Raw genomic sequence first — 16808 nt, 5'->3', positions numbered from 1 at the left:
AAAAACGTGCTTAATGTTTTGGCCTAATAGCAGTTTTGGCCCCTATGTTTCCAGAAGTTGCGCTTTTGGTCCCCTAACAAAATAAAATACATCGCCCCTAAGTATTGCCCCTTTTGCAGTTTTGGCCCCATGTCAATTTTGACCAAGTTAAAGCTGACGTGAACGCCACGTGTGTAATTTTTTTATTTTTTTAATTAAAAAAAATTTAATTTTTTTTACACGTGGCGTCCATGTGTGCATTGACTTGGTCAAAACTGCAAAAGGGGCAGTACTTAGGGGGTAGTTTTGTATTTTATTTTGTTAGGGGGACAAAATCGCAACTTCTTGAAACATAGGGGGTCAAACCTGCTATTAAGCCTAATGTTTTTTTAGCATAGTATTTTTGTAAAAACAAATTATCATTACGTGAAAGAGAGAGTAACAGACCATGCTTCTGAATATTGTTTAATACTTCTTTCATTTTCACAAAATTACTAAGTGTTTGATTCATTGAGTATGCGTATTTTTCTCGTATCTTGATAGTCTCGATATGTTTACCGTTAAGAAAAACCTATTGTATTATGGGGGAGTTGCGTAATTCTGCGGATAATTCCTTAGTCCAATGACGTAGTCATGCCTCAAGTCTTACGTTACATTTTATTGTTTTGCAGGTTGTGATCCTTCTGTCATCCGCGGACAACACATTTCACCCTACTTTCATTTATTGGTGAGACATAATTTGTCTTCAAAAACTTGGTGAGACCTAGTTATTGTATAGTTTTAATTAATTTTAGGAGTTATTTGAATAAATTTATTGTAATTCTGAAATCAATTGGATGTTTATAGAGCATTGTTTCAGCTATGCTAAACATATTAATAGTGAGTTATAGAACATTGATTTTGAAATTAATCTCAAAAATACACACTACACCAAACTCGTTTTCCTTTCAAAAAAAAAAAAACTGTCTTTTATTGATTGAAATTCATGAATTATATCAATTTATGTGGGTCTCATAATTTTGTGGAGACCATATAGATTTTACTCAATAAAAAGAAGAGTGGTGCTACATAGCACGACACTCTATTTACACGAAAGGTGCACGAGCGTGTTTTTTTTCCTTAGTTTGCTTCCAATTCCATCATTAATGTGCTTTTGCTTTTTTTATTTCTAAAATGAATATAAATAAAATATTTTAAAAAACAAAAATATGTGTTGAGAAACTTAGGTATTGTAGTGTACTGTTGAGAAACTTATTTGATACCTAACACAGAGGATAAAGGTTCACCGCTCACCTCTCATAGTGAAAAGTGAAAAAAAATGGTAATTAAATCAAAACTAGCAGAGTTTATATAAATATATCATAACTTCACAAGAGATATGTATATGTTGGTACAACACTAGCACATCACTATCATCAAATAAGAGACAGAAATACGTTGTCGTGCAACATGCACGAAAATTTCTCTCGTACAATTTATCATTATCCTAAAAAGAAACTTGTTGGGATATGTGCTTTAGGGGAGAGGATTATCACATTTTTCCGACAAAAGATTCAATGACTACATAAAACTGAAAACTATCACATTTTTCGACAAAAGATTCAATGACTACATAAAACTGAAAACTGGGAGTTTTCAATGGAGATGATCTTTCCATGTGTGTTAGAGAATGTGTTACTAACGCTCTTTTGTGAATATATATTGATGTGCTCTATTATCTAGTGATGAAAGAATTACAAATAACTTTTTTTCAATACATCTTGGTGACACATGAATTGTTCATGGATTAATATCGAAATTTATAAATATGATATTAACTTTCGATTCAACGGTTGATTTTGATAAACATTGAGACTTGAGAGTCCATCTTAGTGATCGACATTTTCACTAAACCCTTGTTAGCACACCAAATAAAATGTTTTTTTTCACATTAATATTTTGTTTGACAGATTTTTTTTACAATAACATAGAGAAATACATTGTTTTTTCTCTCCATTGCATAGTTAATGAAATCTGCAAAGGTGTCACTCACTACTAAGACACGAGAAACTAAATTTTAGTCATCCATCTATGTGCAGCCTCAGTAAGATGATATCCATCCCAGCTAACATATTTTGAAGGATCATCACATGCAATCACTTCTGAGTTTCCACATAGTGCTGAATCATTGTAATTGTAAGGGCCTCCACCTCCACAACAAACTTTAAAAGCATTTCCATCAAACCCTGTAATAATAGTGAAGCAAATCCTTGTATCACTCTTGAATGATTTGGTGGCATACTGAAAAATCACGACATAAGAGATTCTTAGACAATAACACTACTAACACTCATTTTATATTTAAATATTTCTCTTCATATCATATAGGAGTAACTCTCTATTTATCTTCTTCTTCTTTTTTTTTTTTTAAATATTTCACTCTCTATTTATCTTTATCTCCCAAAATATATCCATTCATATGGAATGTCGGTCAAACATTTTCTATAGATGATATAAAATAGAATTTGGATGAGATTATTAGGAGGGATCCTCTCCCAAAATATATCCATTCATATGGAATGTCGGTCAAACATTTTCTATAAATGATATAAAATAGAATTTGGATGAGATTATTAGGAGGGATCCTAAAAAAAGACAATAAATTCACATTAGTCTTAATAAGATTTTTTTTTAAAAAATCTTACAAAATAAAGTGAAGAATTTACTCTCCTTATCAATACCCACCATGAGCCTTACTTAAATTTAGAAGCATAAGAATTAAATCAATGATCCGACAAATTTGAAGATACAATTTAAACCAATTAGTTTGGTTCAAATAACTAATTTGATGTGATTTAGATAAAAAAAGCTTTCATAGCTCAGTTGGTTAGAGCACCTGTTTAGTAAGCGGGGGGTCTTGAGTTCAACTCTCGATGCACGGGTTTTGTATATAAATATCATATTGATCGATGCACGGGTTTTGTATATAAATATCATATACATTCATTACTATGCTATGAAACATGCTATGAAACGACTGCAAAAAACAACAAAAAAAATACAAAAATAAAATACAAAAATTACACTAATTTAAGGTATTAACTTTATTTTCTTACCAAATAATAACAGCAGAATAAGGTTTTGTACGAAACAAAATTCAGATTAAGTTAAAAAAACATGACATTACACGACACGGTCTGAATCCTTAGATAATAGACCAAGAAATTGAGACAAAACTAAATAGGAAGACTGCCAAAATTAGTGTAAACATCTCAAACTAAAAACAAAAAACGCAATACAAAAATAAAATACAAAAATTACACTAATTTAAGGTATTAACTTTATTTTCTTACCAAATAATAACAGCAGAATAAGGTTTTGTACGAAACAAAATTCAGATTAAGTTAAAAAAACATGACATTACACGACACGGTCTGAATCCTTAGATAATAGACCAAGAAATTGAGACAAAACTAAATAGGAAGACTGCCAAAATTAGTGTAAACATCTCAAACTAAAAACAAAAAACGCAAAAAGGATAGTCCAATTCTCAAAAATATGCATATCGATAAAATGCATGTTATTGTTAAATTAGAATACCAGTTAAGCAGTGGTATGAGAGGAAGGTTGTAAGGTCACGTCCTTCCATTTGCAAATATCAAAATTTAAGGTATTAACTTTATTTTCTTACCAAATAATAACAGCAGAATAAGGTTTTGTACGAAACAAAATTCAGATTAAGTTAAAAAAACATGACATTACACGACACGGTCTGAATCCTTAGATAATAGACCAAGAAATTGAGACAAAACTAAATAGGAAGACTGCCAAAATTAGTGTAAACATCTCAAACTAAAAACAAAAAACGCAAAAAGGATAGTCCAATTCTCAAAAATAAGCATATCGATAAAATGCATGTTATTGTTAAATTAGAATACCAGTTAAGCAGTGGTATGAGAGGAAGGTTGTAAGGTCACGTCCTTCCATTTGCAAAAATCAAAATATCAAAATATATGATTATTCTGCTGTCTGTGTAATTTACCACGGTTTAGTTTTTTTTTTTTTTAAGAGAAACACGGTTTAGGGTTTGCTATATATAGCCGAGTTTGCATGGAAATTAGGGTAGCCGAGTTTGCATGAAAATTAGGGTATTCTATTTGTAAACGTATTAAATAAGTGTACAACAACTTGTCAAAAAAAAGTCTACATAAACAATAGATATATACAAACGATGACACAACAGGATAGGAATGAAAAGCTCATCAATGAGGAGAAATATAGGGATTGCTGTATTTTAGAGGGAATTTGTTAGGTTAAGTTGGTGCGCTGCATTTTAGATGCAATTTGTTAGGTTAAAATGCTGCTAACCTAATGCAGCATTTTAGAGGGAATTTATTAGGTTAAGTTGTTGCAGACCTAATAAAATTAATAAATAAGGAAGGATAAAAAAGGCATGAAATTGGTGCGATGCATTTTTTTAGTATTAAATGAGTGTACAAAATATTGTCAAAAAAAAAAGGCAAGAGGATAGGAATGAAATTGGTACGATGCATTTTTTAGATGAAATTTGTTAGGTTAAATTACTGCTAACCTAATGCAGCAAATGAGCGAGAAAATATTAGGTTAAATTGCTGCAGACCTAACAAAATTAATAAATAAGGATATATTTTACTATTATTATTAATCAACGATATTTTGTAGAAATTTTGCGTGTAAATTACAAACGATATTTTATATAAAATTTTTGATATAGATAATATTTTTTTTAGTTTTTTATTTATTTAAATCTTGTATTGTTATTGAAATCCGAAAAGAAAAGAAGTTTGAAAGGGAATATATAGAAATGTCATTTTATTTTGTCCATCAAATTTGTATTTGGTCTTAAAAGAGTGCATAACTGTAGTTGGTAAAAGAGATGTAGTTGCTTGATGAAATAGTATATGACCAAAACGATTAATTTGGCACCTTCAATTATGGGCTTAAATTTGTCTAATGAGTAGTGTTGGATACCCTTAAAGATGAACCGTATCTATTGTGCATTTGAAGCCAATGCTACGATTGGCAACCAGGAAAAAACTGACATCTCAAATGCATGTACTATTACACAGAAAGCATGCTGTTTGAACATAAGTTGGTGTATGTTAGCTACACAATTTTATTGTTAACATCCTTGAGCTTCTGAATTTATCTTAATGTTCAATGAAATGCAAAAATTACATTTGGAATGGCTAGGCTATCTTAACGAATGCAGGCTTGAGTGGTGGAATAGAGAAAGGGCCGTTAATTAGTCCTTTGGCAATGTGTCTATAAGCTGCTTCTGTTAAGTGAATTCCATCCCAATTTGTATATGTAGATGGATCTGCACACACTTTTGAACCTTTAGAACCGCATTCTGCTGAATTATTAAAATTGTAACGTCCACCTCCACCACAGCACGCACTCAAAGCCCCACTAGTGAACCCTACACAATCAAAATCAAAGAAAGACAAAAGAAATATGATGAGATTTAGTAATCGAATGGTGTAAAATAAGTTTGTGCATAATACAGTACCCGTTTGTTTATACACATTAGATAAAGCCATGGAAATAAACTTACCATATTGTCTTGGTGAACCGAAGAAACGCATTGCTGCACCAAAATAGTCAGCATACATTATTCTTGCATGAGGATTCTTCTTCCTTAGTGTCTGTAAGGCAATATTGAGCTGCATGTTGTGGTAATTTGCTAAGCCATTGAAAGCTTTTAAACATCCATTTTCATCATAGTCCTGTATGTTCTTGCTGCTAAACAAAGTTAGGTACACAGCATTGCATCCAACAGGCAAATTTCCCGGCACCAAAAGCTCCACAGCTCCTTCAGCAATCAATTCCTAGCCGATAATTAATTGAGTGTATGTTAGTTTTGTTAATTCAACTTAGAATAAGTGTTTAGTGATTTAATCAAGGTTGTTTGATTAAGATCACATAATAATCACAATTAGTTTAGTTGGTTACAAGTTTGTTATATTTTTGCTTATTTGTAGCATAAAGTAGTTAGGGCTAACTGATTGCTTGTTCCTTAAGCCATCTAACTTTTACCTTGTATATAAACCTATGTAAGTGTGATTCACCGATCAATGAATTCACAATTTCATAAAACTCTATTCATCTCCTTCTCTATTTTTCTCATTCTCTCAAATCCAATAAAAACAAAAACTCTAGAAAACCCTAGCTTGTGAAACAAGCAGAGAAGCTGCGCTAACAGTGTATTGCGTGAATGTTATTATATATTAACATCAATTTCTGATCAAATAAAGGCTGATTCATATAAATGCATTATTATGTTGGATACAATATAACATACATCAATGGCCTTTGTTATTGTTTTAACAACTAAAGGAACGGTGGCTCGAAGATGAGTAATATCTCCAGTGAAGGCAGCATAGTTATAATCATTACCACCTATCTCTCCCACCACAAAGAGTGACCTTTTGAAGTAGCTATCACAATCTGTGACATAGCAGAGGATTAAAAAAAGTTTTGTTATTGGAAAATTTCATACAATAGTTTGATTTGGGATGGTCAATGAATGTTATATGTTACCTTGTTTAGTTGTACAAAAGGAAGGTTTCAGCTTCTTGAACCAGCCAAGCTGAACGTTCAATGAATGATTTGTCCATAGCAATTTTCCCTCTTCTTTGTTGAAGAATTCTACATCAAGCGCTGTGGCTCCAGCGACTGCAAAATTTACTCCATTGCGGATGATTTGACTACTTTTGATTACTTTCAGATATGGTTGCAAATATGGTAATCCGTATGCCTCAGCTGCAACCAAAATTCACCATTATTGAAAATTATTAACACTATATAATTTCCAATACATAGATAATAGATATTAAAATAAGGTCTACTGCTACAATCTAAACTTCAATATCGAGATTTTCTATTTCTCTTTGATTAAAACACAACCTCAAATGAGGTAGCATCAACCACATTTGATTGTGATTTTAGTCACGTATATAGAACTACATACCTATGAAATCAATCACTAGTCGTCCATCTGAGCAACGACCAGTTGCATGTCTAAAGAAGGTTTCACCATAAGGAGGCTGACCTACGGCTGGGAATAAATTGGCACCAGTGGCAAGGAAATTGCCAGTGTCACTTAAAGAGTCGCCAAAGTTGAAAATAGCATCAAATGGACGAGGAGTAGGATTTGAAATAACTTTTTCAGGGAAACCAAATGTGAAGGAAATGAGGATTAGGATGATATTGAACTTCATGGTGTTTCAATGAAGATGAACTTTGGTGAACAAGAGATGTAAAAAGTTTCGGGGACTAGTTTGTGCAAGGCCTAACACTCAATTCATGCGGTTTCCCTTAAAAAACTCAATTTATGCGGTTAAGCTTTCAATATGCTGTGCCCTTAGATGTTGATTTTATATATGAAGTGATTCACATTTTCGCTCACTACCAAAAAAAATTAAAGTGTACCAAATAAAATGGTTTCTCAACATTACTATTTTATTGATTTTTTTACAATAACATAGGAATGGTGTGGGGTGAAATTAACAAAATTAAATAAAAAGTATTTAATCACATCAATTGATATCTTGTAATTTTATTTTTCTTTAAATTTTTCTTAATTTTGTGTGTGCGGAATTATTTTTATTTGGGTTTGTACCCATGCAAGTGTGCCCAACTGACATATTTTGAAGGATCGTCATGCAATCACCTCTGTGTTTCCACATAGGACCGTATCATTGCAATTTTCAAGACTTCCACCTCCACAACAAACTTTAAAAGCATTTCCTTCCATTAAACCCTTTGACAACATTGACACAAATTCTTGTATCACTATTCAATGATTTGGTGGCATACCAACAAATCATATGACATAGAGGTTCTCTAGACAATAACACTTAAATGTAAAACAACCCGAACTAAGTTCCATTGTAGACTCTTGATTCATGTTATCTAAGTACTAACGACTAAGTAACTAATGAATATCAAAGCTGCTAAAAAAAATTGGTTTTACAATTTGGTATAGTTCCGTTCACAAAAGAATCAGTTCAATTCAAAAAGCAAAATTTGGTTTTTTTTAAAGGTATTTTCAGTTCGTAACCATAGAATCAGTATATCAAAACTTTATACCAGTTTGGTTCTAAAGGAACCATTCATGTACAATTCGGTTGAGTTTTACTGAATATTTGTAACGGTTCAGTTTGGTTTGATTTTCTCCGTGAACTAAATTAAGAAAGTCTGGTAACACTGTTGCTGCAACATTCAACATGAACATAGTGATAATACCGACCTCAATAAAGATGTAGATGATTCAAATTGATTCGAACTTCAACATGATCATAAATTGTTCAACATTAATATTTTGTTTGACAGATTTTTTTTACAATAACATAGAGAAATACAATCTTTTTTCTCTCCATTGCATAGTTAATGAAATCTGCAAAGGTGTCACTCACTACTAAGACACGAGAAACTAAATTTAGGGATGGTGTATGGTCCTTCTAATAAAGCCTTAGTCATCCATCTATGTGCAGCCTCAGTAAGATGATATCCATCCCAGCTAACATATTTTGAAGGATCATCACATGCAATCACTTCTGAGTTTCCACATAATGATGTATCATTGTAATTGTAAGGGCCTCCACCTCCACAACAAACTTTAAAAGCATTTCCATCAAACCCTGTAACAATAGTGAAGCAAATCCTTGTATCACTCTTCAATGATTTGGTGGCGTACTGAAAAATCATGAGAGAGATTCTCTAGACAATAACACTAAATGTGAAACCAACCCAAAATTTAGTTCTGCTGTAAATTATTGATTCATGTTATCTAACTAATAACAATGACTAAATAACACATGAATGTCCATGAGGTGCTAGTTAAGGATTTGACCTTATAATTTCAAGGGACATAGTTCAAATCTCCCTCGTGGACAATTGCAAAATGACAATATTGCCACTTTAATTAATAATATAAATATCACATGAAAATAAGGGCTGTTAAAAAAACCGAAACCGAAACACACTGAAAAAAATAGAAAAATGATTGACAATTCATGAACTGAACTGAGTTCGGTTCAGTTGAGTTCACGAATTAGCCTTGACAGTTTGGTTTTTTTCGGTGCAGCTCCGTTCTGTTCAATTTAATAGTTCTTCAGTGTTTTTAAACAGTCATACTATTCTATTTGGTTCGATTTTTGGCTTTTTCAACAGCCCTCATTATCAGGTAATAATAAAAATTTGTTACAATGAGGTCTACAAAAATATTCAAAAAAAGTATAGTTTGTTTATTTAAAGGTAACTATAGTTCGGAAGTCAGAATCAAAGAACCGGGGCACTGAACCTTTATACAAGTTTGGTTCAGGATGAACCATTAATGGTTCGGTTAAGTTTTACCAGATTGTTGTAACTATTCAGTCCGGTATCCTTCCTGAACCATGAACAGTCCTTTATGACTGAACTTTTATGTTGCAATGCTCACTTGCAACACAAACACAATGATATGACATAAAAAGCTAAGAGGGTGCAGAGTGCAGACAGACTACCATATTGTTCTGGAGATTTGTAAAACTGCAATGCAGCATTGAAATAATCTGCATAGATGATATTAGTAAAAGGATACAGCACTCGAAGCTTATGTAGTTCGGTTTGAAGCAGCTCATTATGGTATTCGAAAAACTTGTTTAACCATTTCAAACATCCAGCTTGATCATACTCCTCTTCATCTTTAGTTGCAAACATTGTTAAATAGGCTGGATTGCATCCAAGTGGTAAACTTCCAGGAACCAAAATCGTGACAGCACCTAAATTAATCAACTCCTGCATAAACTCATAAACTAATTAATGATTAAAAAATGACTTCAACAGGAGTAAAAAGAAACCACAAATTAAAAACCTGGGTTTCTCAAAGAAAACTAAGAGTAATCTGAATCTCACTATTTCATTAACGTCAATCTGATTTTGAGCTTGAAAAACTTACTCCTTCCGTCTCATATTAAGTGTCGTTCAAAGTTATACACATTTTTTAAGAAAATAATTGAGTGTAATAATTTCTATCATAATGTGAGTATTCTAAAATGACAAATAATATCTTTCAAAAAAAAAATGACAAATAATATATACTATGTGACAAGTAAATGTTCAAAATGTGAAACTTAATATGAGAATATGAGAATAAGAGAATACTGAAAAAACTACTACTCAACTTTCAAACACTGAATTAAACTCTTACCCTAATTGCTGAAGTGATTACAGATACTACTCGGGGTACGTAAGTAATAAGATCTCCAAATGCACTTGTTTGAAACAAAGGAAAACCATAGTCATTGCCTCCTATCTCTCCCACAATAAACAAGGAGCTGTGAAGAACATCTTTGCAGCCTAAAGAGAATGAAATCGCATAAACCAGAATTACCAACTTAAACAGTCAAGAAAAAGCAACGGATACAAAATAATAAATAAATACTTTGAGAGAGATCAATTAAATATTTCATGAATCAAATCCTTATTATAAAAATTTACAAAAATGCTAACAAGTGCCCTAAGGGCATTGTTTAAGACCCCAAAAGAAGCAAATTTTGCATAGAAAATGATTTAATCATGACCTTGACTTGTATTTCCAAGGCAAAATTTCCTTTTGCGTGTTCTTTAAACAATGCCCGTACAGCACTTGTTAGCATGACCCTATTATTTATTACTTATGCTGACAAATTTCATTACATGAAGAACAACATTCAAATACTAGGGAAGCTGCTGAATATTTAAATCAAACTTTATCCAGACAAAATTCTCGGTCAATATTATTTAAACATATCATATAATCAAGAGTAAATCTTCAATTTGATCCATAAACTATCATTATCTCTTCTATTTGATCCCTTAACTATAAAACTATAACAAATAGTCTATAAACTATTCTCAACCCATCAAATTTGTCCTTCAAATTAATAAATGCAAATTTGCAATAGACAAGTATTTATAAAAACAAAATATAGGGAAGTGAATATTAGGTAACCTCACTTGAAGTAGAATTGCAGATAGAAGGCAACAGTTCCTTGAACCCATCTAACTGAACCATGAGAGAGTAATTTGCAGTTTCTTCAATATCAAACCCTTTCTCTTCAAAGAAACTTCGATCCAACGCACTAGCTCCAGCAACAGCAAAATTCACTCCATGCTTAATATCCCCACCATTTATGAAACCCAGGTAAGGTTTCAAATATGGAAGCCTAAAAAACTCAGCTTCACAAACCCAACAACAAAAAAACAGTAACATAATATCAATAACAAACTTCGTAGCATCGACACTTCTAATAGAAGTCAAGTCAAGTGTTACAAGTGTCAATGTCTGATAACGACACGACACCATTCAATTATGTCACTTTTTAAATTATTATTGATGTCAATGTGTTAATGTCGGGTGTCTATGTCTACGTCGAGTATTTGTGATAATGATTTGTAGATAACAAGCATGTACAATTTATACAAAGAATGAATTTTTATCAAAGAATAAAGTGAAAAAGAAAAAGGGTATGATGGAAATTGAGTTATACCGATGAAATCAACGATGAGGCGGCCATCAGAGCAGCGTCCATTGGGATGATGAAAATGGGTTTCACCGTAAGGAGGGAGCAGACAATTGGGGCTTTGTGGCTGGGAAATGAAATACAAGTTTCCGGTATCAGTGAGGGAATCTCCGAAGCTGAAGATTGAAGTGTAGCAACTAGTAGCAGCAGTAGTAAAAACCAGTAAAAGAACAATGAATAACCATTGTGGTTGCAGTGACCAAACTGGTGAAGCCATATTGGAATTTGGTTTTTTTGTTATTGACTGAACAATACCTCTTTTTCACCTTAAGTTCTATAGTGTATGCAGTGCATTTATATCATTGTCCACGTTTCAATCGATGAGACAAAGACAGGAAAGAAATTTCGAGAGTCTCACTTTAGAAAGAGATATATGGGTGTCACTAGGGCTGGACAAATCAACTCGACCCGCCCGGAACCGTCTGACCCGCGAGCAAAAAAAGGACAGCGGCCGGGTCAAATCGGGTTACACGGGTTGACGGGTTGAGCTAAACGGTTTGTGTTGGTTTACTGTGGACGGTTTTGGGTTGAAGTATTAGAACCGTAAGAAACCGAACCCGAACCGCCCTATACATACTCAATACAAAATATTGGGCCTATCCAATCCTTAAGCCCAAATAGTTTCAGACTTTGCCAACCCAACCCAACACAACATCATACAAATACTGCTAATGTGGATCTCTCAAACCCTAGCTTCTCTGCTGCGCCGTTTCAATAGTTTCTTTGCTACATCTCCATTCTTCATGATTCTGCCACAATCTTTCTTTCTCATCCCATTTTCGTTGTTGTTCTAGATTGTTCCCACAAGTCTGACAAATGCTTGTTGCGAATGGAATCAGATCTGTGTTAATTTTCGCAACAATTTCCTCTGTCGAATCTGTGTTTCTTCATTGTTTTCTCTATTGAATCTGGTTGTTTTCTTCTTCTTTTAAACCCGTCGAAATCCGACCAACCGAACCGCCAAACCGTAAAAGCTAAAACCGATATGATAGGCGGTCGAGTTTGGGGCTGAAGATGGAACCCGCGGTTCACGGCGGAATCGGGTTTTGGGCCCGAAAACCGGCCGAACCCGTCCGCTGTCCACCCCTAGGTGTCACACATGTTTTCGTATCATCGCCTTACAAATCAGATTTGTGAAATTATATTAAGTTCAATCATAAATTTTAAAATGATATTGAAGTCTTTTCAAGATCAATATATTTTTTTAAGAGCAAATATTATTTAAAAACTAGATCTCTACTCAAGACGAACAGAGATCGGTGATTCAGAGAATACAAACTAAAGACGTCGTATATAGACGGAAACCCGAAAATAAAACTCCATTCAAAACACCCCTACACCCAACACCTAGTCCAACCCTACCTTCAACACCCATGAGGACAACACCCACCAAAATAAACATCACCACCTAAAACACTTAAATGAAACACATTGTCGCTACTACACATCAAAATACACATCTAAATGAAACACACTGTCCTCAACACCTAAGCTGGGCCACTATTCCATAGATCAATCAGCTTCCACCACCTCACAACCTCTGGTCCACCGAAAGAACACCAAAACAACCCAAAACCAAACTTAAACCGAAGAACTGACTCCCGATCTCGTATCAAAAACGATCGGCCCATCAGACTTCAAGACCAAACCAGACGGGCAGCCCTAACGCCCAGGCCACCAGAGAAACACCGTGGCCCGCCAAACAAGAAAGCAGCTAGACACCAACTCCCGATCTCGAAGCAAAAGTAACCGGCCCGCCAGAATCCAACGCACAATAAGTAAAATTGCTATGAGTTTTCTGCTATCGGGTGGCTTGAGTCACGATTCACATGTCCAATCATGGGTGTGATGTAGTCTATAGTCTCCGCCTTACAAGTTGATTGTATGGTTTAGTTATGTTCAATTAAAATTATAGAATGGTATAATAGCATATTCAAGATCCGCTGGGTAACTCTTTATCATGTTTTTGCTATCAGATCACTCGGGTCACACTCTATATCTCCAATCCTAAATGTGAGAAGTATGTATTAAGAATCTCACATTGAAAGAGATATATATAACTTGAATAAGTATTTCTAAGTGGTCATAACGTTCTTCATATCACAAACAAGTTTTGTAAAGTCGCGTTAAACACAACCACAAATTCTAATAGAAATTTCAATATCCTTCTAATTGTAGTTGGTAACTTTAATTGGATGGTTCTAATAAACCAAGAAAACTTGTTTTAATCCCAAATTAATGTGGTTACAGTTTTTTTGTTTTTTTACAATGTGGTTACAGTTATAAATGATAAAAATGATATTGTGGCACCCAATATTTTACACCCCTCACAAAACAATTTATTTTTGTAGACGACTAATCAACTCATTTTATATCTATATTTTTCAACACTCACTAAACAACTCACTTTATATTTCTTTATTTAAAAAAACTTGCTTTATATTTCTATCGTAAAAAAAAATTCATTTTATATTTATATATTTCTCTTCATATCATATAACTCTCTATTTATCTTGTAAAAAAAACTCTCTATTTATCTTTTTTTAAAATATATCACTATATTTATCTTTATCTCTCAAACTATATACATTCATATGGAATGTCCGTCAAACATTTCATATAGTTATATTAAATAGAATTTGGATTAGATTATCAGAAGAGATTCTCACAAAAAGACAATAAATTCACATTATATATTTTTGTTTTAAGGTTTTGCTAACAGTATCTTTATGATACTAGTTAAGGATTAAAAATGAAAATAATTTCTAAGTTTTATGTAGGAAAAATAACTTTTTTAAACTTTCAATGTGCATTATTCCCAAGACATAATTTCTTGTTTAAACTTTTTAAGTGAAAAAATAAGAAGTGTAAGAATTAAATCAATGATCCGATCAATTTAAACCAGGTAGTTTGGTTTAAATAGCCAATTTGATGTACATAAGATAAAAAAGCTTTCATAGCTCAGTTGGTTAGAGCACCCGTTTAGTAAGCGGGAGGTCTTGAGTTCTGCTTTCAGGTAAATTTAATTAATTAATTTTTGTCATTCAAAAAAAGAATTTAAACTCAAGACGTCAACCAAACTATTAATTAATTTTTTTGTCATTCAAAAAAAGAATTTAAACTCAAGACGTCAACCAAACTAACTCAATGAAAGCAAAAGGTAAATTTAATAAATGAAAGCAAAAGGTAAATTTAATTAATTAATTTTTGTCATTCAAAAAAAGAATTTAAACTCAAGACGTCAACCAAACTATTAATTAATTTTTTTGTCATTCAAAAAAAGAATTTAAACTCAAGACGTCAACCAAACTAATATATTTTATTATTACTAGCGAAAAGACTAAAAATATAAATGTTTGTTGTTTTCAAGTTATAACAAAGCAAACTAACCATGATTATCTATCTATTTCAATGACACCAACAATATAACAAAAAAATATAATCTAAATTCTTTTTTTAATGACACCAACAACAATCTTTATTATAGAAAAAGTTGATTGAAGGTATAATTGGGATAATGAAAAAGTAAGTATAAATATACTCATTTAGTTTGTTACACTTTTTAAATGATAAAGGAAAAAGGCAAAATTACACAATTAATCCCTTAACTTAATTTTAGGTAACACTTTCGTCCTTTATCTTTTTTTGTCACGATTTAGTCCTTTATGTTATAAAATAACAATATCTTATCATTTTTTATGAGATTTTTTTCAAAGAAATTTGATTTTCTAGGCTTGTATGATGAAGATTTGCATTTGTCTATGAATTTGATGAATTTTTTTTGGAGTTTTTGATTATTTTTTCATAAAAAAGGATAACTATGTTGTTATTTTATAACATAAAGGACTAAATCGTGACAAAAAAAGATAAAGGACGAAAGTGTTACCTAAAATTAAGTTAAGGGACTAATTGCATAATTTTGCCAAGGAAAAAAAATCAAACATATATATATATATATATATATATATATATATATATATATATATATATATGCATATAATGTTTGTTACATTTTTTATATTTAAATTTATTTTTATCTATTTGTTACATGTGTTATTTGTATTGAAAATTGAGATCATTTTTTAAAAGAAAAAATTAGCCAAAAGAGCTGAAAGAAGTTGTTTTCTTTGTATATAGTATAGATTATTTGTAATTTTATTAGCTTATGTATTTGTTTTAATAGTATACAAATCTATAATGTTTGATTAAAAGTTAACTTTTTAAAATAAATTTCTAACTTCTTCTCAAAAAAAACTAATTATTTCTAAAATGTCGACACCTTTAAACCAAATCAACATGTTCTTCATCAAGTTGGTTTGATTTAGATTTTGCGAGAAAAGATTGCAAAACCCAAGACCAATTGAAAATGGCTATTTGTTTTGGTTCGGAATTATTTTATATGACTAAGCGAACCAAATCAATATGTTACAAACCTAATTGAACCAACCAACATTCATCCTTGAGTCGTGCATTAACCAATGATGTGGACTGTTGATTTACTTGTACGACATTAACATTATTAGTTAATTGATGTTGTGAAATTGTATGAAAAATTAAGGAACATGTTAGTACCTTTGTTATGTTGTGTGAAAAGTTAAGAAAAATTAAGAAAATGTACGAAAAATAGGTGACAAATCAATAGAGAAAAAATTTATGATGTGTGATTTCCTATTTATTGGTTCTGAATATGAGAGAAACAAATTGAATGAAAGCTTCATTATTCATTACATGTTTTATGTGCACCTCTATTCAAATCCAAACGATCTGGAACAAAAGCAGTGATATTCCTTCGGGCCTAATGAAGGTTGCATAGAACGACTCCAAGCAAGATAATTGGATCCATTGAGTTTGGGTGTAAGTGTAACTTAATTTGAACTTTCAATCAGATGAACAGAATAAATGGATTCATAGTTAGGTTGTTTAGGTTAATTTTGAACAAGATTTAGGCGCGGAGGCATGATGAATGATGATCAAATCACAACCAAGAACAAAGGTGGGTTGAAAATCAAACAAAAACACTGAACAAATTTGCAACGAATCTGGATAAATGTCAAGATTGAAAGAATGATATAATGTAAATAACCAGAAACACAATTTACCAAAACACAAATTGACGAAAAACAAAACACAGAATCATAAAATGATTCACGAAAAACGTATGTAACTGATTGCAGCGATGAACAATCAATTAAGAAATTGTTGCATAACGAACAAAGACGATGAAGATGAAGATCGTTGATGAAGACAAATCATAGTGGAAGA

The 16808-nt window shown here is 32.1% G+C and overlaps 2 protein-coding genes across 3 annotated transcripts; both read right to left on the bottom strand.

The window, feature by feature from the left end:
* Positions 1 to 1877: 1877 nt before the first annotated feature.
* LOC146944058 (GDSL esterase/lipase At1g31550-like) lies at positions 1878 to 11815 on the bottom strand. 2 transcript variants are annotated; one of them, XM_085742461.1, is made up of 5 exons: positions 11514 to 11815; positions 10981 to 11202; positions 10193 to 10341; positions 9507 to 9780; positions 1878 to 2204 (listed from the first exon to the last, which is right to left on the bottom strand). In XM_085742461.1, the coding sequence occupies exons 1-5, from the start codon at positions 11761 to 11763 to the stop codon at positions 2029 to 2031; spliced, it is 1071 nt and encodes a 356-aa protein (XP_085598587.1). In that variant the 5' UTR covers positions 11764 to 11815; the 3' UTR covers positions 1878 to 2028. The 2 variants fall into 2 exon arrangements, with proteins under 2 accessions (XP_085598587.1, XP_085598586.1); XM_085742460.1 differs by lacking the exon at positions 1878 to 2204 and adding an exon at positions 8278 to 8642.
* Positions 4971 to 7295, bottom strand: LOC146944059 (GDSL esterase/lipase At5g45910-like). Its single transcript, XM_085742462.1, has 5 exons — positions 6971 to 7295; positions 6541 to 6762; positions 6302 to 6447; positions 5555 to 5828; positions 4971 to 5419 (listed from the first exon to the last, which is right to left on the bottom strand). The coding sequence occupies exons 1-5, from the start codon at positions 7218 to 7220 to the stop codon at positions 5187 to 5189; spliced, it is 1125 nt and encodes a 374-aa protein (XP_085598588.1). The 5' UTR covers positions 7221 to 7295; the 3' UTR covers positions 4971 to 5186.
* Positions 11816 to 16808: the final 4993 nt, after the last annotated feature.

This window comes from Medicago sativa, chromosome 2, assembly GCF_051527215.1.
Source record: "Medicago sativa cultivar Bolivia chromosome 2, Bolivia_mono, whole genome shotgun sequence".
Taxonomy (NCBI): Eukaryota; Viridiplantae; Streptophyta; class Magnoliopsida; order Fabales; family Fabaceae; genus Medicago; species Medicago sativa.
Note: the sequence above shows the minus strand (reverse complement) of the source record. Positions and strands in the feature narration are given on the sequence as shown.